Source organism: Nasonia vitripennis, chromosome 5 (assembly GCF_009193385.2).
Source record: "Nasonia vitripennis strain AsymCx chromosome 5, Nvit_psr_1.1, whole genome shotgun sequence".
NCBI classification, from domain to species: Eukaryota; Metazoa; Arthropoda; class Insecta; order Hymenoptera; family Pteromalidae; genus Nasonia; species Nasonia vitripennis.
The window spans coordinates 22607442-22633105 of NC_045761.1; the positions used below are offsets into that span (position 1 = coordinate 22607442).

Sequence of the window (25664 nt, forward strand, 5' to 3'; positions counted from 1 at the left end):
CATCGCCGTGTATCCCTTTGAGCTAATAACAACGAGCCCTATACGCGCGCACCTGCACAGACCTGCGCGTAAAATCGAGAGGAGCAGAGATAGATCGAGAGCAGAGCATCAGACTCTAACATGTACACGCGGTATACAGTTTACACTCGTTAACGAGCAGAGTAGACCTTACGAGGCGGCTAAACCGAGTTATCCGTTCCGCCAGGGCTACTATGCCGTTTTGATGTCAGGGTTATACGGAGCCTGGAATCCCGGATACCGAATTAGTTACGCTGCAGGAGGCACGTACATTTGATATGCTATGGCTGCTGTGCAACATCGGCAAGGTTCGCACACTCGTCCGCGCGCGCGAAAACTTCCAGCGTTATTATATTAGTTGAGAGAGAGAGAGAGAGAGAGAGAGAGAGAGAGAGAGCGGCTGAGATAATAATTCAGAGCTCGAATTCCGTTGCTATACCACTGCTGTTGCTTGATTTTGACTTTCGAGGAAGTTGCCGAGAACTGTGCGTGGAGGAGGCGCGCAAGTTTTCGCTGATTTATTGAGATGCCGGGGAGCGTGTTTTAATTAGAAAGTTTGTTGGGGGATGATTATTGCTCGTTGATGAAGCTGAAGGGGTTTTGTTCCGAGATAAGGAAAATGTATCTATAATCGAGCTGGCGATGCAATTATTTAATTGAATATAAAAAGAGAGCATAAAATTAAATTTCCTGTATCATCCGACAATGACCACACCGTTGCGACCGCCTGAAACTTTTTTTTCGTCATTACAGTCCATTAACGGCTTGGTTAAAAGACTTGCGAGCCGCTCCTAATTTGCAGGTATGCCTACGCGCGGTAATTAAAAAGATACGCAAAAGGCGCACGGCTCGCTGGCTGCTCTAAAGACTGGTGTAAAAAAGTGTTTAACTCATTGGAATATGAGCGTGTAAAATCTGCCTGCATATACTTTTTTAATTAGTCGTTTGCGAGCACTGGATCTCGCTGCTATTTGTGAGGCTAATTTTTTTTACAAAAGCTCTTTAAATTGACCAATTAACGATGGAAGCTCTTTGAGAATTTGTTATATTCGATTTAATTAACTTCATCGCCATCGCCCAGAATTTACGTTTTTCAATTAAACTCGTGAAAAATAGAGCCTAGAGCCGATTTTTCGACAAACCCTAAAACAGCAAGCTACGGCAGTAATAACCCTAACCCAGTATGACTAGCTTCGAGCCGTAAAATAAAAAATTATACGCTCCATCTCGCGGCCAGAAAAAAAAAGAAATCACCTACTACTACTACATACTGCTCGAATGAAATTCCTGTAAGAATCTTCAGCACACCCTCGTCGATACCTTCAGCCGCGAAAACACAGACACGACAAGGCTGCAGGAGAGAAGCACGTGCTTCAGCGCGAGATAATAAAAAGCTTTGAAAGATAGCGGAGCTTTTTATGAGCCGGCGCGTTGTCGCTTATCCGCAAAAGCCACAGGCATAGGCAGTAGTGTCCATCGGCGTGTATGGCTTTTACGGCCGCGAGATCCACACAACAGAGGGAGAGGAACATGGAAGGGAGAGAAAAGAACAGCTCTGGGCTCTGTGTATAGTATCGGAGCGGCGTAATGTGGGTCACTTTTTGGGGCTTGCACGTGCGCGGCCGGCTGCTTTTTTCTTTCTTCGGAGGGGACGAGTTTTTGCTGAGTTTCGCTGGATTGGAATGGTACTGTGGGGAAATGTAGGTTTTTGCTTTTTACTAGAGGAAGCTTCGTTACTAGTAAAATTTCAAGTTGCTAAGTTTACATTAATTTCTTTTGATAAATTTTCAAATATTCAAATGCTAACGAATATTATCTGCTTTCGACGCAAGAGTCTCTATGTCGACACGTTATAAGTAGCGCCGACGATACTTATACCTTAGACGCCAAGTTGATGGCTTTTCGTCGCGATACAAGTATCAACGACTAAAATTTCAAACATAGTACCTTCGACAAGCAGCTGGGGTTCTTGTGCCAGTGTTAAACTCTACCTACGCAGGCATCAGCTCCGCAGTCGCCGACAGTCAGTTTCCAGAGGCACAACAATCCGAGGAAACTTTGTTTATAAACAACGAGGGAGACAAGCGCTCAGGTCTCTAGAACAGTGTTTGATTTTATTTCTCCGTGTGCACGAGCGTCGGGAAAGCGGGTATACTTTCGTGTTCTTCGTTTTTAAAGATATAGAAGAAAATGGATTCTGATGGCGAAATTTGTTACGACGAATTTAACGAACAGCTAGATTTCGGATATGAATTCTATGGAAACGTAATTGAAAAACCCGAAGCTGCCGAGTATCCGTATGAAGTTCTTTCAACCGAAGAAATCGTTGAACACATGGTAGATACCATAAAAAAGGTAAACACAGTGGTACGACTTCCAGCCACGACGACTCGAATCTTGCTAAATCACTTTAAGTGGGACACAGAGACATTAGTAGAAAAATTTTACGACGAAGATCAGGAAAAATTGTTTGCAGAAGCGCGTGTTGTGAGTCCCTTTAAAAAACAACCTGTAATTAATATAACTTGTTCTCTCCAAAATTTGACGACGAAGAGTAATTCAGATGAAGAAGAAGAATGCGGAGTTTGTTTTATGACTTTACCGACAGATGAGATGAGCGGATTGGAATGTGGTCACAGATTTTGCACTAACTGTTGGCGTGAATATTTTCAAACTAAAATCATGGGAGAGGGACAAGGTCAAAAGATACCTTGCGCTGCTCATGACTGTGAAATTTTAGTAGACGATGCCACTATTATGCGCCTAGTGGAAGATCCCAAAGTTAAATTAAAGTATCAGCATCTCATCACCAACAGTTTCGTCGTATGTAACCGGCTACTCAAATGGTGTCGAACTGCGGACTGCAACCACGCTATCAAAGTTCAGTACGTGGAGTCCAAACCGGTCACCTGCAAGTGCAATAATACCTTCTGCTTTAGTTGTGGCGAAGACTGGCACGACCCGATAACTTGCGATCTCCTGCGCAAGTGGATAAAAAAATGCAACGACGACTCGGAGACATCTAACTGGTTCGCGGCTAACACAAAAGAGTGCATAAACTGTAAAACAAAGATCGAAAAAAATGGTGGCTGCAATCGCATCGTTTGCTCGAACCAGAACTGCAAAATGGAATTCTGTTGGGCCTGTCTTAAATCTTGGAAATTGCATGGCTATGGCGGGTATTGCAACGAATACGACGAGGTAAACGGAAAAAAGTCTCGAGAGATATCCAAGGCAGATCTTCAGAGGTATCTGTTCTACTGTGAAAGATACACGAACCATATGCAGTCGCTCAAGTTCGAAAAGAAACTGTATGAAAAATTAAAAAAAAAGAAGGAGGAGACGCCGGAAAACAATATGTCTTGGATGGATGTTCAGTTTTTAACGACAGCTACAGATGTTTTATGCTCATGCAGACAGACACTGATATATACCTATGTATTTGCTTTTTATCTAAAGAAAAATAATCAGTCTCAGATTTTTAACGATAACCATAGCGATTTGGAGAGAGCAACAGAAACTCTTTCGGGGTTCCTTGAAAGAGATATTACTGGCGAAGATGTGAGAGATATTAAGCTAAAGGTTCTGGACAAGTACCAATATTGCGAAAGCCGAAGAAAAGTACTTTCAGATTTCGTGAAAGAAGGTTTTGAAAAAGAATTGTGGGAATTTATAGACTAGATTATAGCTCGAAGTTAACGTCAAACATCCTAGAATTTCTTTGTAAGCTAATTGACTAACTCTTTTAGATAATTTATATGTAAAATCTCTTTTAGACATTTTTATGTGCGAGCGAATATAGAATGGCATATCTGCACTTTTAATACATAAGATATTATTTTATATAGAAAATATAACAATGACTTTTATTTTTTTTTAATATCTCAACTTTTATACGTGTGTATGACGTAATAAATATTTTCACATAACTTTGTTTTTTTTCTTTCTGAACTTAAAATAAACCCTATTCCTGTATTATTCATGTCCTTTGTTTTATACAAATGTTTTTTTTTAATCTTGTGCGATTCTTCCGATATTTTTATGGTGTTCGTATTTGAAAATGAATACTTTTAGATCTTATCTTCAAACTAAACGGTAAAAATTTTGAAAAAAATTCATAAAAATTAACCACTTTATAGTACGCACTTGATGCTGTAGTGTGTTAAAAAAAACCGTCAACTGAAACTTTGAATTTCGAAAATCACCGCCCGGAGCAAATACGTTCTATATAAAAACCAATTAACGGTTTATTGCTTGAATCGTTTACATAGCTTTAAGAGCCATCAGATTCAAAGATGTTAAGGTTCATGACAATCCGTATAGCGCGAAATATCAAGGGAGGGAGAAACAGCTCGCTATTTTCCTACTATACCAAGTTAAGCTACATCGTCAGTGACTTTAGTCTCTAAGTTAACACGTCGTCAGCAGCACAGACGATTCGTATACCTTAGTAACCCGGTCGATTTTTCTTCCACCGCAGTACGACTATTAATTATCGCTGTGTTTATCAATTGAATGAAGTGCAAAAAGCACTGATCGCAACTTTGTGTGCGCGAACATCGAGAAACTATTCTCGCTTTTGTGCGCTTTGTACGTCCAGCACAACAGAAGCCTGCTAAAAATATGTCAAAAACTGATTCTGAAGAAGAAGCATTTTACGGGAGCGTTGCCTCCAGTGAAGAGGAAAGTGACCAACTCAGAGCTGATGAGTATCCGTACGAAGTTGTTTCAACTGAGGAAATTGTTCAATACATGGAAAATGAAATACGCGAAGTGAACTCGGTACTGGAATTTACAGACACGACAGCTCGGATTTTGCTGAGTTACCTCAAGTGGGACAGAGACACTTTATTGATAAGATTTTACGATGAAGATCGGGAAAAATTGTTTGCAGAGGCTCGTGTTGTAAATCCATATAGAAAAAAGACCGAGGAGAGTAATTCTTCCTCACATTCGAAAAACGAAACAGAAGAATGCGGAGTTTGTTTCATGACTGTACCGACAGACGCGATGAGCGGATTAGAATGTGGTCACAGATTTTGTACAGCCTGTTGGCGTGCATATTTTGAAACTAAAATCCAAAACGAGGGAGAGAGTGGAAATATAGCTTGTGCTGCTTATGATTGTGACATTCTGGTAGAAGATGCCACTGTCATGCGTCTAGTGGAAGATCCCAAAGTTAAATTAAAGTATCAGCATCTCATCACCAACAGTTTCGTTGAATGTAACCGGCTACTCAAATGGTGTCGAACTGCGGACTGCAACCACGCTATCAAAGTTCAGTACGTGGAGTCCAAGCCGGTCACCTGCAAGTGCAATAATACCTTCTGCTTTTTTTGCGGTGAAGATTGGCATGGCCCGGTAACGTGCGATCTATTACGCAGGTGGAAAAAAAAGTGCAGCAAGGACGTGATCTCGTTAAAGTGGATGATGGCTAACACAAAAGATTGTCCAAAATGTTATATACCAATCGAGAAAAATGGTGGATGTAATTTAATGACTTGCCGAAACTGCAAAAGTAGTTTCTGTTGGATCTGCCTTCAACTTATAGATGAACATGACCCTTGCAACTCACATTCAGAATTGACAACGCCTATAAACTTAAAGACAAATCAGGAAAGATATGAGTTCTATATTAACAGATATGCGAATCAAATACATTTGCTCGATTTTGAAAAGAAACTGTACAGAAGCATAGAAATAAAGATGGATCAGATGCAAAAACACAATAAGTCTTGGATGGAGGTTCAGGTTTTGAAGAAGGCTGTAGATGTTTTATGCTCGTGCAGACGAACACTGATGTACACCTATATCTTTGCTTTTTTTCTGAAGAAAAATAATCAGTCGGCGATTTTTAACGATAATCAGAAGGATTTGGAGAAAGCAACAGAAGCTCTTTCGGAGTATATTGAAAGAGATATTACCGACAAACATGTGAATGATGTTGAAACAAAGCTTCAAGACAAATACAAATACTGCGAAACTCGAAAAAAAGTGCTTTTTGAACACGTGCAAGAGGGTTATCTCAATAACTGGTGGACTTTTATATAGACTACAAATTGATGAATAATTTATAGGTTTAAAACATTTTACGTGTGAGCAAATTTAGAGTACCAAAGTATTCAAAAGTTTTTAATAATCTTGTTATGTGCAAGTTTTTCCGCCAATTTTGATGCACATTTTAAAATAAAATTATTTTTCCAGATACGTGCACGAAAAAGGCCACTTTCCATACATGTAAAATGAATGGAAAATCGAGTTTTTCTTAGCAGCGCGAAAAAAACTAGCAACGGGAAAAAACTTTTCCCCCCAAGGGAGTAGTTTTTTCCTCACTCTGCAGCCTATATTCGATGGATGTGTGTGTCTATATAAGTATTTCAAAATTTTCAAAATTTTCAAAATTTTCGAAATTTTCAATATTCTATTGTTTTACTTTGAAAAGTCCTCGAATTTGCCATTCCTTTCATATGCATGATAAGTGGCCTATTCGTGCACTATCATAAAAAGTACGGTGTGCAACAAGGGGGGAGTGTCTTTTTCAGACTCGGGTGATGTTTTGAACACTCGTGTCCGTCCCGGGCGCCTACGGCGCCCTTGATTCCCACTCGTGCTCCAAACATCACCCTCGCTAGAAAAAGCCAATTTCCCCCCCTAGTTGCACAATATACTATTAATAAATAATAAATTCCTCAAATACAAACTGATGCCTCTTGTTTTTTTTTTATTTTTTTTTTAATTAACCCTATCCTATATATTTATTTATTCTGAAAAGTCAATATCAATAAAATCCATGGATATAATGCTAAAGTATTTTTGTTTAATTTTTGAAATACTAAGTGTAACCAATAAAAAATCCTTATATTCATCTTAAGCTTATATAAATTTTCAATTTGATATTTTAAAATTGATGCTGTTATCATGTTTTCGTTAGAACGAAATGAAAATTACTTTCGAAGCAAGTTTGCAACGCGAACAGCACGTATCTCAATAGCAGCAGCAGCGGCAGAGAGCAGCATTTGGAGAGAGAGAGAGAGAGAAACTGTATTACAGAGTAGGTCTCAGCTCACAGGCTCAGGGGCGATTTATGCCGTCCAACTTGGATAATTTCAATTCGTCCTCTGTGAGCTCGCCTACACAGATATACCAAGCGCGATTTTAAGTTTGTTGTCGGAGCGTCGTTGTCGAGCTGTATAACCGACGCGTCTTCAGTTTCGCGTTATGTATACATATATAGGTGGTCGAACTCGGATATAAGTTTTATACTCGAGTGTATAGAGGTTCTTTATAAGAAAGTTAACGTTGAGCTACTGTAGAGCTTAGCTTTTCTCTAATTGTATCGTCTTCAATTATTTTCCTACATTAAAGGTAACTTCTATACATTAGCATATGCGCACAAAAGGAAAGTTCTATCCCATATTCAACTATAGCCCCGTAGGCGCATTGTCCCTTTCAACTGCGCGGCCTTATCAGGGAGTTTTAAATCGGGCGCAGAGGATAATTGTGGCGTCGCATTGTGCAGTAGTATAGCGGCGGCTTCGCCTTCCCTTATCTAGCACAAAGCATTACACGCGTTATTTGATGCTGGTTATCTGTCATGTTGCGTTTCTGGCGTCGAGCCAGCAGCGAATTTCCTGGAGACTGCGCCGAGTCTCATCGTCCGCGTGGAATACACGACAATGCCGCAGACGCGTATTCACCGGTGAAAAATGCGATTTTAATACGATACTTATTCCGACTGTGGCTTTCTCACTTTGCAGAAACTATCGTGTTATTTATGATTTATCTTGTGAAAGCTACATTCGAATTAAATTTTTGAATGTGTGCTGTTTCAAAGGCAACAAATTACCTTTCGTTCCAAGGATGCTTCACTTTTATCAGAAGCGATTCCGCGGGAGACTTTATCACGAATGCACAGGTATTTAAAAATAGATCAGGCACCTCAAGAGCTTCCTTCTCGCCATAGCAAAAATGAGAGGCAATTTGCGTTTATCGCCAGCCTGAATAACAATATCGCCTTAGCTATATCCGCTCACGGCGCGACTTTTCAATTCCTCGTATTCAGGAGACAGCTCTTGGAGTATTCGGTGTATACATTGTCTCGAGCGACGCTAATCCGACGAGATGGAGGATGAGCTATATACGAGAAGAAGAAGAAGCGAATTTAACGAAGACACGGGCTTCTGAACGACGAGTTATGCGACGTTAGGCTAAATGGAATTAGGCGGAAAATTGGACGTTCGAACTAGTGTCCGTAATTGTAAAATTTAATTAGCCGCTTTTGGGAGAGAAAATCGTGATTGATCACTTTGAGCTTGAAAAATCAGTTGTAATCCGTTAAGACCGTTTTCTTGGCTGCGAATAGTCAGACGCGCGGTATAGGCAATATACGATGATGCTTTTCGAGGAATTCAACTGTCATCCAAAGCCTGATGTTTACCGTCTTCGATACCGAGAAATCGCGTGCGAAGTGTCTAGTAAATCCCTTCACCGCGTCTATACACGATCGATACACACACCTGTAAGCGTATACGCTCTAGAGCTGTTTATATGATTCGATTTGTTACACTAAATCATTTTTCAATAATACACACGCTTCTATATTCGTAAACGTCGTTGCAAAAAAAATTGCGAGACCGAAGAAACTTTATACATTGCACAGCTTTTACGTAACAAGGCTATTTTTATCCACTTCGTTCTCGAAGTATTTCGAAAATTTTCATCGCAAACCGGAAAATAGCGATGAAGCAAAAAGCGTAATAGCAGTGATTTAATTTAATTCATCACCGTCGACGAGGCGCATAAAAATGCAAGACTCGTGGTATAGTATCGAGGCTATACGTTATATACGATCGTTTCGAAACGATTCACCGGATAAGAGTCTTGAGGTCTATTATCAATGACGCTAGTTTCGCTGCGATTATGCACACGATACATGTGTGCGCCGCGAGTAAGCAGGCATTATCCGCGCTGTATATACAACGTAGCGGTTATACGGCTCGTATCATCGACGTGCGCCTCTGTGCAGTGAACTTACGCTTGACGACCAATCAAAGGGATTATAGTTTGTTATCATTGTTACGCTATACACCTGAGAATGGAAGGAAAATTTTCTTCGTATTTCGTGACTTGCCGACATTCTCTGCTTTTTGCAAAGAGTAAATAAGCAGTCTTTGGAAATAAAAAGAATTCTTAATATCAAAACCTCGATCAAGATCGCCGCGATAGTGTCAAAAACAAAAACTCGTTCGAATTCAATCCGTTCTACGCACAGCCCAACTCCATAGCAATCGTCCGGTACGCTCCGCGTAATTAATCCCAAGAGCGATCGCGCAAAGGTCCTCTCCTCATGCACAGAGCAAGAGAGAAAGTAAAAAGCATCCGCACACAGCGACGACGACGACGACGACGGCGCATGCATGCATGCAAGCTCAGGAGGGGGGTCAGCTTTTGACCCAATTCGCCTCGTCGACTTGCAGCAGCAGTAGCCCGCCGGCAGCTCCATTAATGACCGCGAGCGCTAAGCGCTGAATTACGAATAGGACGCGTGCAAGCTTGGGCGTGGCTGAGCTTCTCTAGTTAAACTTTTTTTTTAGAAGTGGCGATTCGCCTCTGGCTTTAGTTTGCAGGATGTGCAGGGTCGGTTTTTGGGGAGTTTTGAAGTAAGGTGAGCTGTTGCTTGGTGGGAGAGCTCGTGTAAATAGAAAAAAAAGAGTATGCAAAGAAAAAGAGAAAAAAGCTCCGAAGCATGCGGCTATTGAAGTACGATAAAAGACCGTGCGGAAATTATCGCGATGTACACGATTTTACAGTCGGTCACGCGTAACTAATCGACGCAATAAAAGCCTTTGGTTCTCGGCGCGCTTGGCTCGGATCTACGCCGGCTTTGTTATTCGGATTACCTTCGCAAATAAAAAGACGAATGAAGCTCGTAAGTTATACTCGGAGATTCGTGCTGAAATATAAGGCTCTAATTTGGGCTTACTTTTTTTGCGATCGAGCTCTTGCAACTTCTGGGCAAAGAGTTTCAATCGAGAGATAAATAATCACTTGGCGGGTATAATTATTCTAGCGTGCAAGACCTTTTTCGCTAAAAAAACCGTGCTCTTGTTTGCTTTATTCCTCATCGATCGCCCGAGGGAAAATACTTACACGGCATTTCTTAACGAACGCAATTTTCAAATAAAAACCCTCAGCACAGATTTTACGGGCGTCGAAAAATCGATACTATGCGCGCATGTTATGCGTCCATTTTTCCTTATCCGTCGGTCTGAATTCATGACATAAATTTCTAAAAAAAAAAATTTTAACGCGATGCATGTTCTCGTAAATCGTAGCGCCCGCACACAATAAAAAGCAAATCTTACCTTAAAGTCGATGTAGCCATTTTTATCCATGTCGAATGTGCGGAACACGTGGTCGCAGAACTCCTCGGCGTTCCCCGACGGAAAGAACATTTTGTACATTTCGACGAACTTGGCTGGCGTCAGTCTGCCGTTCGGACAGTCTTGCTGCAACACGACAATGAGTTTCCGGTTAGTATATGTATGCATATGTAGAGGACAGTCTCAGTCCTACATCCACCCCCTAATTGGACGTCATAGCGTCGCATGTTCCCGCGAAATTCAATTAGCCTCTGAAGTTTCGCGATTATGTTAGCTTACTCATACTTTAAATTAGACGTAGTTTGGATTGTACGGTGTGTGAGCCAGAGAAGACTCGTTTCGGGAGGCTGACGATTTTGTTAGGCTGGAAAATTGAGGGAATAAATTAGGGACGATGGCACTGCGACCCCGAGGGCCAATTACGAACTTGTCATTATAGTTATTAAAAGTTTCGCTGGATTGAAACGCGCCCTTCCAACTTTGGCCGAGTGAAACGGAGGTGTGCTAATTTCGGCTGGACGCGTATACGACTGTGTCGTTGGAGTGATAGGAGCATTTTTTTAGTGTCTAACTTCTGAGTGGAAAATTATGTAAAAAGTGAAAGTAAAAATTTGGTAAAAAGTGAAAGTGCAAAACTTCGAAGAGAAACTTGCGTCCTGAATATTATTGAACTTCTGCAGGATTTCGCTAATACTCGCATCTCCGGCACTCAAATCTCCGAGAGTCTTTCGAAAAAAATACTTATCTTCTTAAAACTAGAAAAACGCTGCATTCACTCCGGCAACGTATTCATACAGTAGCTGATCTCGCAGAACCGTCTTTGCGCGTTTGCATACGAAAACAGCGAAATCGCATCCTCGCGAGCAAGAAGAATAAAAAGACTCTTCAACCAAGCACACCCCATAGACCGGGACACTCGATTCTAGGCAAGGCTCGCGTTCGAAAGCCCATTGATAAGGGCCGAGAACGATCGGGTTCGCTCCTCCACCCCAAACGATCGATGGCCAATATTACGCGTCCCTCTCCCTCTCTTTTTTTCGTTCGCGCGGGAATAAAAGGAAGACGTAAAAACTGGGCTTCAAAGGCTCTGGCGCATGAAAGGCGAAATGTTGAGAGTGTGTATATCGGGGGAATCAGCGATGTGCCTTTGAGTAAGCGAATTTCGATAGCTATGATCTAAAAGGGATTTTTGTGCAGATGCGAGAACGTTTCATTCGCAGAGATGCGTATCGGCGTTTTATCGATTTTCAGAAGGAAATTATGTAGTATAGAACGATGAGCGAGTTTTAAGTATACGACTATAATGGAAATTCGTGCATTAAGTAATTGCTTTACGACCGGGTTTATAAGCGCTGATCGATTATCAATAGGATTATTAATGACCCGATACTCGAATGATAACGTCGACTTTATACGAGCTCGTAAAAGAGGGCTATCAATGCAACAGAATTAAATTTCATCCGTTCAAACTTCATTTAACAGCGATGAAACAGCGACTGATCGAAAAACGAAGGTGAAACAATGAAATCGGGTGAAGGCGAGTGCGTAAAAATAGAATGCGAGAAAAATTATGCCTCTAACGAACGCAACGCGCGATCCTTGAGAAAGGAAAAATCGCGAGCGCGAGTTTTGCAGCTGTACAGGGCACGAGAGCGCGGGAAAGGCTTACGATCGCATTGCATGCGCGCTCGTATCTCTCGATCCCCCACCTCCTTCTTTTGTTTCGCTTTTTATTTAAAGAACCGCTCGAGTTTATTCGCTATGAATTTTCCATCGCGTGGTTTCTAATCTAGAAAGGTTGATATTGTTTGGGCTTTTTGGATTTTATTCTAAGCTTCTGTTTATTCTATACCAAGCCGATTATCAATATCGCTTCGGAATACACAGATACCGATCCCATTCGCACGAGCAACATCCTTTTGACAACAATACCAGCTCTAATTCCCAGTAGACTTTCTATTATTCAAACACGCACGACACATACCGTCCTGACCAATAGAAATATCTCGAACATTCCATCCCTAGATATACATATAGACACAAGAGCTATAGAGAGAGGGACAGAAGCCACACACGTCGAAGCAGCACTCAAACACATAGAGGGTGAACGCGCTCGAACGAGCGACAATACCCGCGCATGAATGTACACACATACATGAATACATATAGATATGCCTCGAGAGGCACGCATAGCTGCGGCGGACCGAAAATGCCCCTTGGCGTTCAACTTGCTCAGCCGCGTGAGCATTTGCACTATACCTCATGGAATAATTTGTGTCGCTATATGCGGTATCTCGAAATTTCATATAGGTGATGTATGTACTCTGCGCGAGATTATTGTATCAAAATGGATCGGTGCAGCTTGAAAGCTCGACTTGCCATGTAAATGAGAGTATTTTTAGCCGAGCACGCGCATAAATTAATAATAATAATTCAAAGCTCATTACAATTTGAAATTCGATCGATCTCGCGATCGGTGAAAGCTCGCGAAATAATTACCTTGGCTTAACATCCATTATAAAAAGCGCAATTTTTCCACCACCGCTGCACACACGCCTAACGGCATCTCAACACGTATCCTAGCCGTTAAGAAAGTCCTTTATCTCGAGAGCGCGTGTCCGGGGCCGTTATTCTCGAATCAAAAAGATAAGTCCGAGAGCTTCGCTCTCGCAGCTTGTACTCTTATCAAGCCCCATCGTTCGGATAAAGGTAATCGCGAGGGTATAAAACCGCGTCAAAATCCACGCCAGGGGTGCGAAGGAAAAATAAAGCTGTAGCTGACACAGCGCGCAACGCCGATCGATTAAGCTTTATATCGTCTTTTTTCCTCGCCCTTCGCATCACGCAACTGGTTGCAAATTTTATCGCGATGTTCCGAGGTGGGTAGAAGGTAATTTTGCAGATTGGCTTTTTTTTGTTCTTTCGCCCCTTTTTTCGCCGCGGAGCTTCCGGGGAATTGTAGTGCGTCAGCTGCTGCGTCGTGTACGGGGATTTGGATAGAATCAGCTTGGATTGCGTTTTTTTTGACGTTGTAATTTAAATTTTTTTTTGCGGGAATTTCGTCACGTTCTTTCTTTTTAAATCAAGCTTGATCGTTTTTTACGGTCAGGCGAGTGGCCGTTTATTTTCAGAGATACGGATTAGTAGTACGGAATTTTCTACCTCTCGTCGCTTTTTCGAAAAATCGATTTTGCCGCGCGCAGGAAAAAAGTAATTGCAGCTTTCGTATCTAGGTCCTCCTTGCGAGTACACACATTATCGTAAGCCCTGTACTGAAAAGCACTTCGTTAGCTCCTTGGGAAAAAAAGAGCACAGACGCCTTACTTCTCTCAAAATACATGGAGGCTACTCTCCTAACAAAGCCGAAAGCAATTAAAGCAAACTCGGTATCCAATGAGGGCTCGGCTCTGAAAAACCGAACCGAAAAAGAGCGTCGAAGTGTAAAAAAAAGAAACGGTCCCCCTTTCACTCGGAGATATCGCCCTTGAGGCGCAGGAGGAAACCGAGCTTGCAGAGGATGATTCCCTTTGTACGGTCGCGCCCCCCGAAAAAAAGAAAAGTCGCGTGTTTAGCGTCTGCAGAGAGGAAACTCATTCGAGAATTGGCTAAGCAAGCGACTTTGTGCTTGGCAATATTTCAAAGTGCCCTAGGCGCCACACTATTGTACTCCGCAGTGCGAGAGTGAAAAGGGCCAAAGTTTACGGTAAATCTGAAGCTCACTTATTTCTTCTCGAGATTCCATATTCCGAGCGTCTAGATGTGCATGATTCCGACATGTGTGACCTCGATATACCGCGTTCGAGATATACGCGTCGTCCAATTTGCCGTAAAACTGTCAAAGTTCGAGGAGATGCCTCGTTTTCACTCCATGAGGATACTGCTGCCGCTGCGGCGGCGCTTTTTTACGTTATATACGAGGGATTTTCGCGGGCGCCGGGAAAAGTTTGGAGTTACTTTAGATTTGTTGGAGAGCGTCGCCTGTAGTGAGAGAATTTTCAGGAACTTCTTTCCGTTATTGTTTAACTATTGAAAAACACGTCGCGAGCAAAAATAAAATTTAAAAACCATACGCGGAAATTTAATCATCAACTAGCAAGCTAACAATAAAATTCGCGCGCGACTGCAATAACCAGCGGCTCTGTAGAGGAGAGCGAATCTATATCCCTCGGGAATAGAAGAGATGCAGCTGCAGCTATCGATTCCCGTGAGAAAGTCTAGGAGATCGTATATTATTAGCTCTCGCGAGCGAATGAAAAATCGCGAGCGAGAAAGAGAGAGAGAGATGCGACGATCATCGAACGTCGGGGGAGAAATGGATTTTCCTGGTGCTCTTATTGCGGAAGAATTATTCGAAGAGGCCGAGGGTAGAAGTAGAGCTTTCGGCTGGCTGTCGAGCGTAAGAAAGATCGACGTTTTTGATTGATTAATTTTTTTTATAATACTTTTATACGAGATAAATTTGAGTAATTTCGCGAACATCCTTTAATTAAAATTACGAGGCGCATAAAGCGACTTTGTTTACGCAAGGCAATAATTACGCAGTAACCCACAAGCGAACGCAATTAAGCTCCTGCATATAACTATATGCTTAAAAAGTTATACAGTCGAAATATATAAGCGCTGCCTTTTTAATTACACGCTAACGCGCGGATTAAACAATGCAGACTTGTACGCGCGAGCGGAAACAACAGCCATTACGCCCCTTTCAAACGTATAAATCCAGGCTAGTAGGAGTTCGGTGCCAACAAATATAATTCCGCACTGCGTTTGAAATTCCGCGCGCAATTTCAAACTCGATGAACCGCAAGACTTTACCCACGAAGAGGATTCCCCTGTTTCGTATATGGGGGATTTTAACGCGACTCTCTTTTCGTTAATACGCTGCTCCGCTGAATATATAGGCGGCATTAATGCAGGCACATTATGCGCGGAGATTTTGCCGGGTGAATAACTGCTTACTCCTCGTGTTTTCGCGGATCAGCTTCGTTATGTGAGTTAAGGGGTGAGATACGCTTTTCTGATTATTTCTGATAAGAAGGGGTTGTATTCGCGGAGTTGGTTCATTTGTTCTTATTCTTCAGACAAGCGCTGCCTGAATATATATTATAATGCGATGCCGCGTCGTTTATTCTTGCGTAAATCATATAACGTTATTATATATCGCCACTTTACTTGGGGTACATCCCGTTGAAGCGCAGCGGCATAATTTTGAAACCTTCACAATTTATTGCGGCTGTAAAGCTAGTCGCTTCGCGCGACTACACCTACGTGATGTTTAAATTTTCATCGTCCTCCACTCGTGGGCCGGTATATAGTGCTCGTTTTAAAGACTGACTCCTGAACGTCTATTACGAGTTTTGCCGTTTACTGTATTATACCAACTGAATTATCGAGATAAAAAAATTAATTTTGAAATAGTTCAAAATTGAAATTTTTTCAAAGCACCAGATACGCTATTCCGCAGGACATACCCATACGGACACTCGCCGGCGTTGAAAAGAGCCGCTGCAACACAGCACACGTGTAGCCCGAGTAATAAAGTCCAGATCGACACGGCAACGTCAGAGATCCCGAGCGAAGCCGCAGAGATCTCATTACGGGCTTTTCGGGCGTCGTCGTCGTCGCGCCGACGCCGACAGGAGCTGAGACGCAATTTACGCGAACGTCCCGGGAAAGGCATTAAATTTACGTCGCACGAGAGAGAGAGAGAGAGAGAGAGAGAGGTGAAACTAGTTTGCTCCCTTATGCGCCAGTTGATTTCGTTGTGTGCTGCTGCGAATTTTCGACAGAGAAGCTCTGCTCGTGAACTTTGATATAAACGAATTTTAGAGGAGGGATCTATCGATGATGTAATGTTAATCGAGAGTTTGATTGTTGTAGAAAAATAGTTAAATTCTTTTTATTAAAAATTAGTTAAGAGGTTATCTAGGCGTTATGGTATTGTTTCAGACGTAGTGATCGAATTTCCACTGTTGATCCGGCGTGTTTTTGGAACAAGTTCTAGCTAGGATTTTTTGGCTGCTCTTCAGCCCACTGGCGTCGAGGCAGAGGCCGCTTTGAACGTGCATGATTTGTCCGTACTGTACAAAAATTGCAGAGTTACAAAATTTTTCTACGTATAGAACACAGAAGTTTTTTTTTTATCGAGTATAAAATACCTTCGTTAATCTCCACTTCTTCGGCTCGACGTGCTTATTGCAGGAGACCATCTGCACCATAAAACTGTCCTTAACAATAGTGGCGCACACGTTTTCCTTTCTCAACTGACCGAATTCGTCTACAGAAAAATACTGTTCAGGCGTGAGATCATCCTGACAAATATTCACCGCTAAGAAAAACGGATGTTCATCGTTGCTCGTGATACTGTCGAGGCACAAATTTCGACGAGGCGAACGAGCTCGGCCGTAAGCTAGCACGTTCTCGTCTGGAATAAACTTTTCCGGATACACGTTCTGGAGGTACCACTTGAAACTTGCACACTGCAGTCTTTCGCGCAACTTCTTGCGAGCCGTTAAGTCGCCGATTTCTTTGGTATTGCCCTGTTAAGAAATTGAGTTAAAATGAAACGTACGATCGATAAAAATCAAGCTTCTTTATATATTCGTCACCTCCATGTTCTTGTGGTGCAGGAAAAACAGTCTCTTGTAATCGTCCATCCAAACGTGCGCCGCCCGCGCGGTGTTGATTAGATAAGTGTCCCTACTGCTTGGAAACTCGTAGGGGAAGAAGTCCCTGAAAATATGACCCACCCTGGAACAAGGCACGATCTCGATGCTTCCTCCGCACTGCCATATCTTGAATATTTATTTGTTTATTAAATCATTGCAAATTAGTTTAAAATAAAAACTTCGTTTACTATCCAAAATAAATCGCTCACTCTAAACGACATCTCCAGATTCTCCCCACCCCAGCCGTCCATAAGCTCGTCGTAGCTTCCTATAACCCAAAAGTACTTCCTGTCTATGGCGAAAAGTCCTCCCGCCATAGTAGGCGTGTTAATGGGGTCAATCGGCGAAGCCGTCGTCCGCTTAGGCGAATCCTCCATATTTATCCAGGTAAAATCTCCGGTCCACTTGAATCCTCCGATGGGCATATGCGAGCCCCTCGCCGCCAGCTTATACTCCAACGTCTTGGCGTCTATGACGTCTATCACGGGGATCAACACGGCGTTCGGTCTCGCCTTTATTCTGTGAAGCAACGGCGACAGCCTGAAATTCCGCGTATATTTTTAATCGCGTATACGTCTATACCTAGCAGCTTATACGATGTTTACGTTTACCATCCTTTGGTCACTTCGCAGTGGGCATCGAGGAACACCAGAACGTCGCCAGTCGCCTGCTGCGCACCTGCCAGACGAGCTCGTATGAGGCCTTGTCGCTTAGGCAGACGCAGTAATTTGACTTTTTTCGGTAAACGCGTTTCGATGTAATACGCCAGTATATCCTCGAGCTCTTCTGTTAGAAGCGAGAAAGTGTTAAGTTTGCGCTGTTTTCCTTTTTAAATACACGACGCTAGAGATTATCTACCTTCGTTGCTGTTGTCGTCCACGAGGATGATTTCTTTCAAAAACTTGGGCGGCGACTCCTGCAAGACGCTGTACACCGTGCGGAGTAGTACGCTCCAGGCTTCGTTGTGAAATATTATCACTACACTTGTAGTTGGCAACTTAGTGTCATAAGTCACGCTTTTGCATCTAAAATGGTTTTTGAAATGACATTTTCAAGGTTACCTATACTGTTGAAATTGACAATGTATACACTTACAGAGGGTCGCGCATGTCGCGGATTCTTCTTTGCAGCGGTATCTTGTTCGACAAAACTACGTTCACTGCTCTTTTCGAGTAAACCAGTGAGCCGTTCTGTTTTTCGCTGTCAGATAGGTAAGCAGCTTCGCCGAAATCACCCAAATTGGCAGATTCGTTGCTCAAGTACGTTTCTATCCACGTTTCGAACCTCGAATTAAATGAGAACAGGTTGTTTACAAAAATCACTGATATCGAGAATTTAGATAAAACTGCACTGCGTTACCTCTGATTAAGCAAAAAATTTGTTGCAGTGGTACTCGTTGCGCCGCCATATTTTTTTTGATAAAGAAGTTTGACAGCGATTATAATCAAAATTATAATAGCAAAAATATATATAAACCTTCGCCGCGAGAGTCTCATTTTTATTTTTAGAAAACGTGATCTACTTCATGACGAACCGTTGGTAACTGAAACACGATTTCAGGAACAGACTACCAGAAGATATTTGAACAGGTGAAACGTGTATCGTGTTATCTATGACTTGTAGTGGAATACAAACACCTCTTACGCATACATCGAAGCATAACTTATAGCTGTATGTATACGGGCATGGCATTGTTTAGTGACGATTAGTTTATTTTGATTATGTAGTTGTGGGCGATAGCAAGTTTTTAATTACTGAACGAGGTCACTTGACTAATAACTTTTCTAAAATAAGAAGTTGTCGCCTTTGATTGCTCGCGTATGATGTCAAAAAATTAATCTAATTTATAGTTAACGTCAACGGAAAATTCCATTTTTTTCTGTTATACTTGACAGAGGCAATCATGTAATTTTTTTTCACTTAACGTATGCAAAAATTGATGTGGCAATTCGGCTGGATAGAAGAACACATAACCGTACCGAACAAAGTAACAAAAACGCTATTTGCTCGCGGAATCACGAAATAACGCGCACTTCCCGAATAGCATTACGACCGAGTATTTTTTGGCTCGAGAACGAATGCGAACTGCATGAAATAAAATTACCTTAATGGAAGAATAAAAAAATGTAGTAAATTGTCAATTTGAATTTCCTCACAATTTCAACTAAATTTTTACATCGCGGTACTAAATTTATACAAATTTCAATGCGAAGAAAACGTTCGTTTCACAGCTGACAGCAGCCTTCCAAGTTCTCAGCAATGCTCATCTCGACATTCTATTCGAAATTCCCTGGCGCATCACGTCGCTGAGAAAGGTTCGATCGATTCATGATTGGCTATCGAGTACCGCGAGAAGAAGACTCGAAGCGCTCTTAAACCTGCAAAATAAAGTCAATGACCTACATATTCCCCAGACAGTATAGACACGTCCCTTATACTCTCCGTTTAATTAGATTTTTAATTGACACTTCGTCGCGGTGTAGACATAGCGTGCTGAAAATGGAAAATTTTTTACGGCAGAGACTTAAAATTACAAAGAAAAATCCGAGAGTTGTCATAATCGTACGAATAGAAGCTTTAAGCGGAAGCGAACGTTTCGCTCGAGTTTCACAGCTGCGCAGCGACGTAAATTTTATTGCGCGTCCAAGCGCAAATATAGAAGCGTATATATATAGCTACGCCTTGCGCACCTTCGTAAACAATTAATGAGAGCACCAAGGGCGTCTTGCGCTCAACGACGCACGATTAAACGGGACTTGGGCTCTGGCGATATTGCGCAAGGGCAGCAGCGATGATTTTGCAACCTTCGTAATGGATCGTCAAAATTTTCTTTTCGCAGTAAACTTTACTTGAAAACTTTATGATTTCGTGAAATTCCGACTTGAAATTTGCCTTTTAGTTTTGCAAAGCTAGAAAGTACATTGCCGCGCGCGAACTTTGCTGCACTTTCATAAAGACCGCGTATGTGCAGAATAATATCAAACAAGAACCAGGAGCTTTTACGAGAACGCGAGGCTGTGCGGGTACCAATACGGAACACTTTGCACCTTTTCACTGGATTAAACCGTCTGGTCGACCTGGAATATCTCTCTATCTCGCGATGGAGGACAAAGCAGAGTTTCTCACTTTAGCAGTGCATTAGCCGCGTAATTTTACTGCCAGTGCTTTAAACGACGCCGGCGCAGTCTGCATACGAATGCGCTGAAGTTATATACTTTTTGTTTTACGGGATATTCTTTCAAAGCTCTTATTTTTTCGCATAATTAATCGCGACGACAACAAAATTAAAAAAATAATATCTCTCCGCTCGAATTTTATCACAATCTCGGCGTGAAAGCTCCGGTCAACAAAATTCTAAAATTCCTCACCCGTTGCTTCCGCCACAACAACAACCGCACGTGCGTCCGCGTAATAACCGCAAGGAAAAGTCGACGTTCCGAGTCACGCGCGCTCGTGAGAAAGAGAGGGACAGCCGCGGGGATTTAATTTCAAAGTTGCCGTCGCCGAAGGACCACAGCCTCGACAATCTTATCCCTGCCCAGAGAACTTTTAATTTTATCAGAGCTCGGGGGGAAGAAATTTTCGCCGAGAGTGAACCGGGGCCCCGGATGAGAAGAAAATAAAGGAAGACTGTGGATGTAGAGAGGAAAGAAGAGAATAGAGCCTTTGTGTTTTTTTGTTGCTCGATTAGGGCCGCGCTCGAGCGGAGCTCGGACGTCCCGATAAAGTAAGCGATTTATACTTTTCTTTGGAATTCGCCGCACTGATTTCGATGCCGCGCGCGGAGTTATCGATTGGATTAAAAATACACGGTGAGATTAAATCTGTTTTTAATTTAATGATGTGTCTGCCGCCGGGGCGAGGGAGAAGTCGGAGAGCGATATAATTCGAAATTTATTTTTGCCGGGTCGAACGGTTTTATTTTCGAGATGGAAAAGTTTCGTTTGCTTACACTGCGGAATTGCACGCGGATATTGATGTGTATACTGTAGAACACGAAAAGACTCTTTCTTATACGTATGAGTCCGTATGAATTTCCCTGGAGCAGGAAATTTAGATTTCTTTTGCAAAAATACGACTTTTATAAAAAGTTTTCTCGTGTGCTTGTATGTATCGAGTCGATTTGACTGGGATAAAATGGGATAGTGGCGACTGAAAATCAATCATAAAATAAAAATAAAGGAAAAAACACAGTTTGTAAGTAGAAAATGAGTATCTATTAAAATATCATCTGTTAACAGTAACAATAAATGTGATTAAATGACGTAAAGAGTAAAATTAACAAAACACAGATGAAAAATATCAAGAATCACAAACAAATCACAATCGCAAGCACTTAGTATTCGCAAAAGCAGCCTTCATAGCGCTGGAGTTATTGCGTCGTCGATAAGCCACCGCTTCAGGTGTGTTGTAGTAATCACGGCTGCTGCTGTTGCCGGAGACGCTGGCGTTGTTCATAGAAGTCACTGTCCCGAAGAGGTTGACGACTGGACGTGGTGCAGGGCTGGGCGGGTTGGCGAGCGACTCGGTCAGAGTTGAGCTGAGGTTCTCCTGGATGCGAATTTTTCGACGAATGTGTTTGCGAATCTTCTCTCGAATCGCCGGCGAGCGTTTCAGTATGGACAGCCACTTGCTGGAGACGAGGGCGCAATTCAGGAGAGATTGGCCGTCCAGCATGGAGAGAATCATCTCGGCGATCTCGATGGGCAGGTTTTTGAGAATATCGGTGTCTGGATCGTCGGGCGAGCCGATCAACAACATGAGCTGATGAAACTCTTCCATTCTGGTGATGATGATGCTCGAATGGATGTACGACTCTGACTGATAGCTGAGGACAGTTTTCGGTTCTGCAAAGTGCCGAGCATTTACAAGTGCATCCCCCACACTGGAGTGGAACAAGGGTGGAAGTGGTGGTGGTACAGATTAAGGAACTGCCCTCGGTACCGTAAACCGAAGAACTGACCTGACCCTGGTTATAAAACCATAGGGTAGGCGTGTACCTACTCGGCTGTAAATCGGTGCCGGGGATTCTAGACGTAGGCGGTACCGCATTAGCCCTAGATATATCCAGTCTCCGAATAGTGGCGCGACTGACACAATTAAAGCTGATATAAATTCCGTCATTAGCTGGGCTCAGACTGAGCTATTAGAATCAATCCCTAGAAGTCGGCCAACATTTTCGAAACTCGAATCCAGCACATCTGCGAATGGAAAAAGTATTCGCGAAAAGCGCGATCGAGAGTCGTATACTGCACATTTCCATTGAAAGTAGCAAAATACAAGTTTATCGGAAAAATTGCGCTGAATATCGTGAAAAACAAGCCGTCGCGCGGATAAAAGCAGCCCATACAAATCACGCGAAAAACCGCGCGTGTATCTCTCTCTCGCATTGTCCCAAAGCTCGTACAATGTCATATACACTGCACGTAATGCGGGAGCAGCTCGAGACACAGCGTATATAAACCCCGTGGATTTGTTCGCGCATTTGCTGAAAACGTATTCTCGAGTGAAAATTTTTCGAAAATGAATATCAGCCACTCTGGCATTTCACGAGAGAGGGAAAAAAAAGCGAGTCGATTGTGCGCGGCGGGAAAAACAAAAACAGCATAGTCTGTGGAATTTTAAAAATGAATATTATGCCCGCAAGATATGAAGCTTTGTGTATGTACTGCAGAATCGAGTCGCTAGTTTGTTAAGAATAAAAATGTTTTTTAATCGCTTTATAACCTAACTATATACTGAAAACAAAGCTCCGCTAAAATTTTCCTTACCCCACCCCCAAGCAAGGTACAGAGAGAGACTTCGTAGCCACATACGACAAAAACACACATGTGCCAAAAAAAGAATCCCCAGGAATAATAACTCGGCTGAGAGGGGGCGGGGGGGAGTGGCGAGGAAGAAGCATCCGCGAGAGTTAGCGAAGAACAAGGGAAGCGGAAAGCGCCGAGTCCCTGGCAGATAAAGACAGAGGACGAGGCTAAAAGCACTTGAATGGGGCGGGCCGCTCTTGCTCGCGGCCCAGTTTTCGCTCGGTACAATAACACACACACACGTAGACACACACTCCGTAGCGCATATATTTATATGCTATACCTGTATACAGTGCGCCGAGTATTATAACGCAACGTGTGTGTTGTCGTTGTTTTTTGCGCGAACTTTTTTTTCAACTATATGCGCAACACAGGTATTGTCGCGAGAGGCTCTTTTTTTTATTAGGCGCGCGCGCGTGTGTGTATCGCCTTTTGTTGAGCGTAAAAAGGGTCAGATATGTAAGAGCGCGTTTTGCTCTGTTTTTTCGCGGTTATCGGGATTTGTTTATTACTCCTGAGAATTGTAGGTTGTGCTAGCGCATTGAGTAATCGCGAGCTATTTTATTTTTCACTTTATTTTAGGGAGTATAATTAAGCACGTGGGTGTATGTGAAACTTTATAGTGTAGAGGTAGGCTTGGGTCTACTTTTTTTTTAAAGAAAGTTAGTCTTTGTTCTGGGGATTGAGGTTGTGTATATAATTATGAATAAAACTGTGCTAAACTTTGCAAGTACACGCAGCAAATAACTTTATTAAATTGAATTGAAAACGTCGTTCGAGCATCGCACTATCTTTATCGGGCAAGTGATATTATATTATTTCGGAAATTATGTGGTTCAAGGGATAGCCCTATAAAGCCCGTAGGCCAAGCAATTCCTCATGACATAAATACTACCTGAAAACCAACTGTGCGATTTCGTGAAGGGCAGTTAGTAGATGAATTCTGCACACTTTCCAACTCGTTAATCCTAATTTTTAATTAGTTATTAACAATATGGATGAATAATTCGCTTTTTTTTTGCATATAAAATGGAAACTATGCGATTAAGAGATGAATTTTAGATAATAAAATTACGAAGAGAATGAAAGGTCGAACGATCCGATCCGATGATTAGAACCAGAAAAAATCCGGAAAACCGGAAAATTTGACGTTTTTTAAAAAAATTCGCAACTCCGCCATTTTTCAATGTTAACTGAAACTTGGCACACAGTTAGCTATTTATATGTATTTTGTGTGTGCAAAACCTTAACTCTGTCAAACGAATAATTTTTGCATAATCGCGACTGTAATTTTTTTTAGCCATTTTTTTCAACGCGCGGAAACGCTGGAGTAGAGAGGGCAGCGGCAGCCCGAGCGGCGGCTGAGGGGTAGCGCGCATATATAGTTTTTCCGGATTTTCTCCGGTTCTAATCATCCGATCGGATCGTTCGACCTCTCATTCTCTTCGTGATTTTATTATCTACAATTCATCTTTTAACCGCATTAAGATTGCTCGCATAGTTTCCATTTTATATGCAAAACAATAAAACACTAATTAAAAATTACGATTCACGAGTTGGAAAGTGTGCAGCATTCATCTACTAACTGCCGTTCACAAAATCGCACAGTTGGTTTGCAGGTAGTATTTATGTCAAATTATGGCGTTATTTTGCCGCGTTGCTTGGCCTACCGAGGTTGTCTTGTCAGATCGATCTTACAGATAAAAATTTGGCTATACCTTATCCAAGCGGAAAACCTATAAAGTTCGTTTTACATCGAATGCCGATACAAGTTGTAGGCAATCAATTGATAGCTCGTAAAATCGAAGTCATAATATACACATTGTCCATTTAAAAATAAAACTCGAGTTAATATTTATATAGGCAAAATAAATCTCATTTATCTGCTAAAGTTCAGTAATATAAAGACTCCGTCGGGCGCAATTTATTATTTCACTCGAAAGTTCGGATTGCTTTTGAATATTATTTAATCCTACATGGCAGAGGCAAAAAGCGTCAGTACTTAGTAATTATTTCATCGCTCTTTCAAACTTAGAAAACCCATTAATAAAAGCTAAAATTGAAGCACCTACACCATACAATCCATCTTACACGCGATAAAACTCGAGCGTAATCGAGACAGTATAAGTGTACACGCAACGAAAATAATGTACTCACTTTGAATCCTTTGTACCACTCTTTGATGGTGGCCTCGTCGTATCTCGTGTGGGACTTGAGGAAGTCCATGTCTTCCTTGCTCAGCTTGTCCTTGCTCCCGAAGCAGCCCATTTTTGCCTCGGTATAACTGCAACAAGCAACAAAAGCAACCAATGCACTTTTTTATCTATCAACGCTGAGCTTCCGAACCGACAAGTATTAGAGTGTGATATCGTAAAGCCTGCAGTGCGACGGCGACGAGACGACGCGCCGCATATACGTACGTATTGTGTATCCGAGCGTCGGCCGCCTGTAAAAGGGATTTTGACTGCCGACGACGCGTTTATAAGCCGAGAAAACTGCCGTCTCGTCGGTGCGGTGTCGAGATTTGGGGGGCGTGTTTATAACGTCGACAGTCGGACGTTATACGGGACAGGTAATGAGATTTTATTTGGCGACGGCAGAGATGATAATTGTCAGATTTTAGCGGAAGGATTCTTTTTACATTTTTCAAAATGATTTTAAATGAAATTTGTGAAATTATGATTAGGAACAAAAATATTATAAACAAGTACTAATTGATCGTGCGCTAGTGTTGATACCAAAAATCCTTTTTATCAACATACTTATATTCAACACCTCACAGGATT

At 42.1% G+C, this 25664-nt stretch overlaps 5 protein-coding genes across 17 annotated transcripts in view; 2 read left to right on the top strand and 3 right to left on the bottom strand.

Moving 5' to 3' along the window:
• Positions 1-25664, bottom strand: part of LOC100114742 (neurocalcin homolog) — a 156488-nt gene that overhangs the window by 30455 nt on the left and 100369 nt on the right. The window lies entirely within an intron of this gene.
• The window catches only part of LOC100679718 (neuronal calcium sensor 2), a 144906-nt gene that overhangs the window by 17687 nt on the left and 101555 nt on the right, over positions 1-25664 (bottom strand). For 9 of the 13 annotated variants that reach the window (XM_032600480.1, XM_016985746.3, XM_032600479.1 and 6 more), the window contains 2 exons: positions 25036-25162; positions 18567-21915 (listed from right to left, as the gene is read on the bottom strand). In XM_032600480.1, the coding sequence (XP_032456371.1) occupies positions 21389-21915; positions 25036-25162 (654 nt within the window). In that variant the 3' untranslated portion in view covers positions 18567-21388. Of the gene's footprint in view, positions 1-10382; positions 10527-18566; positions 21916-25035; positions 25163-25664 lie in introns of those variants that run through there. The other 4 variants (XM_008209127.4, XM_003426661.5, XM_008209129.4 and 1 more) reach the window with 1 other exon arrangement.
• On the top strand, positions 1654-3947 carry LOC100123836 (E3 ubiquitin-protein ligase ARIH1-like). The gene has a single exon (XM_032600477.1). It carries the CDS (start codon positions 2209-2211, stop codon positions 3697-3699), a length of 1491 nt encoding a protein of 496 aa, XP_032456368.1. The 5' UTR covers positions 1654-2208; the 3' UTR covers positions 3700-3947.
• On the top strand, positions 3888-6374 carry LOC100123833 (E3 ubiquitin-protein ligase ARIH1-like). Its single transcript, XM_032600478.1, has one exon. It carries the CDS (start codon positions 4642-4644, stop codon positions 6067-6069), a length of 1428 nt encoding a protein of 475 aa, XP_032456369.1. The 5' UTR covers positions 3888-4641; the 3' UTR covers positions 6070-6374.
• Positions 16267-18609, bottom strand: LOC100123830 (polypeptide N-acetylgalactosaminyltransferase 1). Its single transcript, XM_001607525.6, has 8 exons — positions 18428-18609; positions 18164-18352; positions 17927-18093; positions 17680-17854; positions 17278-17608; positions 17009-17194; positions 16559-16939; positions 16267-16480 (listed from the first exon to the last, which is right to left on the bottom strand). Exons 1-8 carry the CDS (start codon positions 18562-18564, stop codon positions 16346-16348), a joined length of 1701 nt encoding a protein of 566 aa, XP_001607575.2. The 5' UTR covers positions 18565-18609; the 3' UTR covers positions 16267-16345.

Bases quoted from the DNA above. Each gene is read 5' to 3' on its own strand.
- LOC100123836 (XM_032600477.1), top strand. From the start codon at position 2,209: ATGGATTCTGATGGCGAAATTTGTTACGACGAATTTAACGAACAGCTA.
- LOC100123833 (XM_032600478.1), top strand. From the start codon at position 4,642: ATGTCAAAAACTGATTCTGAAGAAGAAGCATTTTACGGGAGCGTTGCC.
- LOC100123830 (XM_001607525.6), bottom strand. From the start codon at position 18,564: ATGAGACTCTCGCGGCGAAGGTTTATATATATTTTTGCTATTATAATT. The intron at 17,195-17,277 runs GTGAGCGATTTA...TAAATATTCAAG, and splicing joins ATCTGGAGATGTCGTTTAGA to ATATGGCAGTGCGGAGGAAG. The intron at 16,940-17,008 runs GTGACGAATATA...ATTTCTTAACAG, and splicing joins TGCACCACAAGAACATGGAG to GGCAATACCAAAGAAATCGG.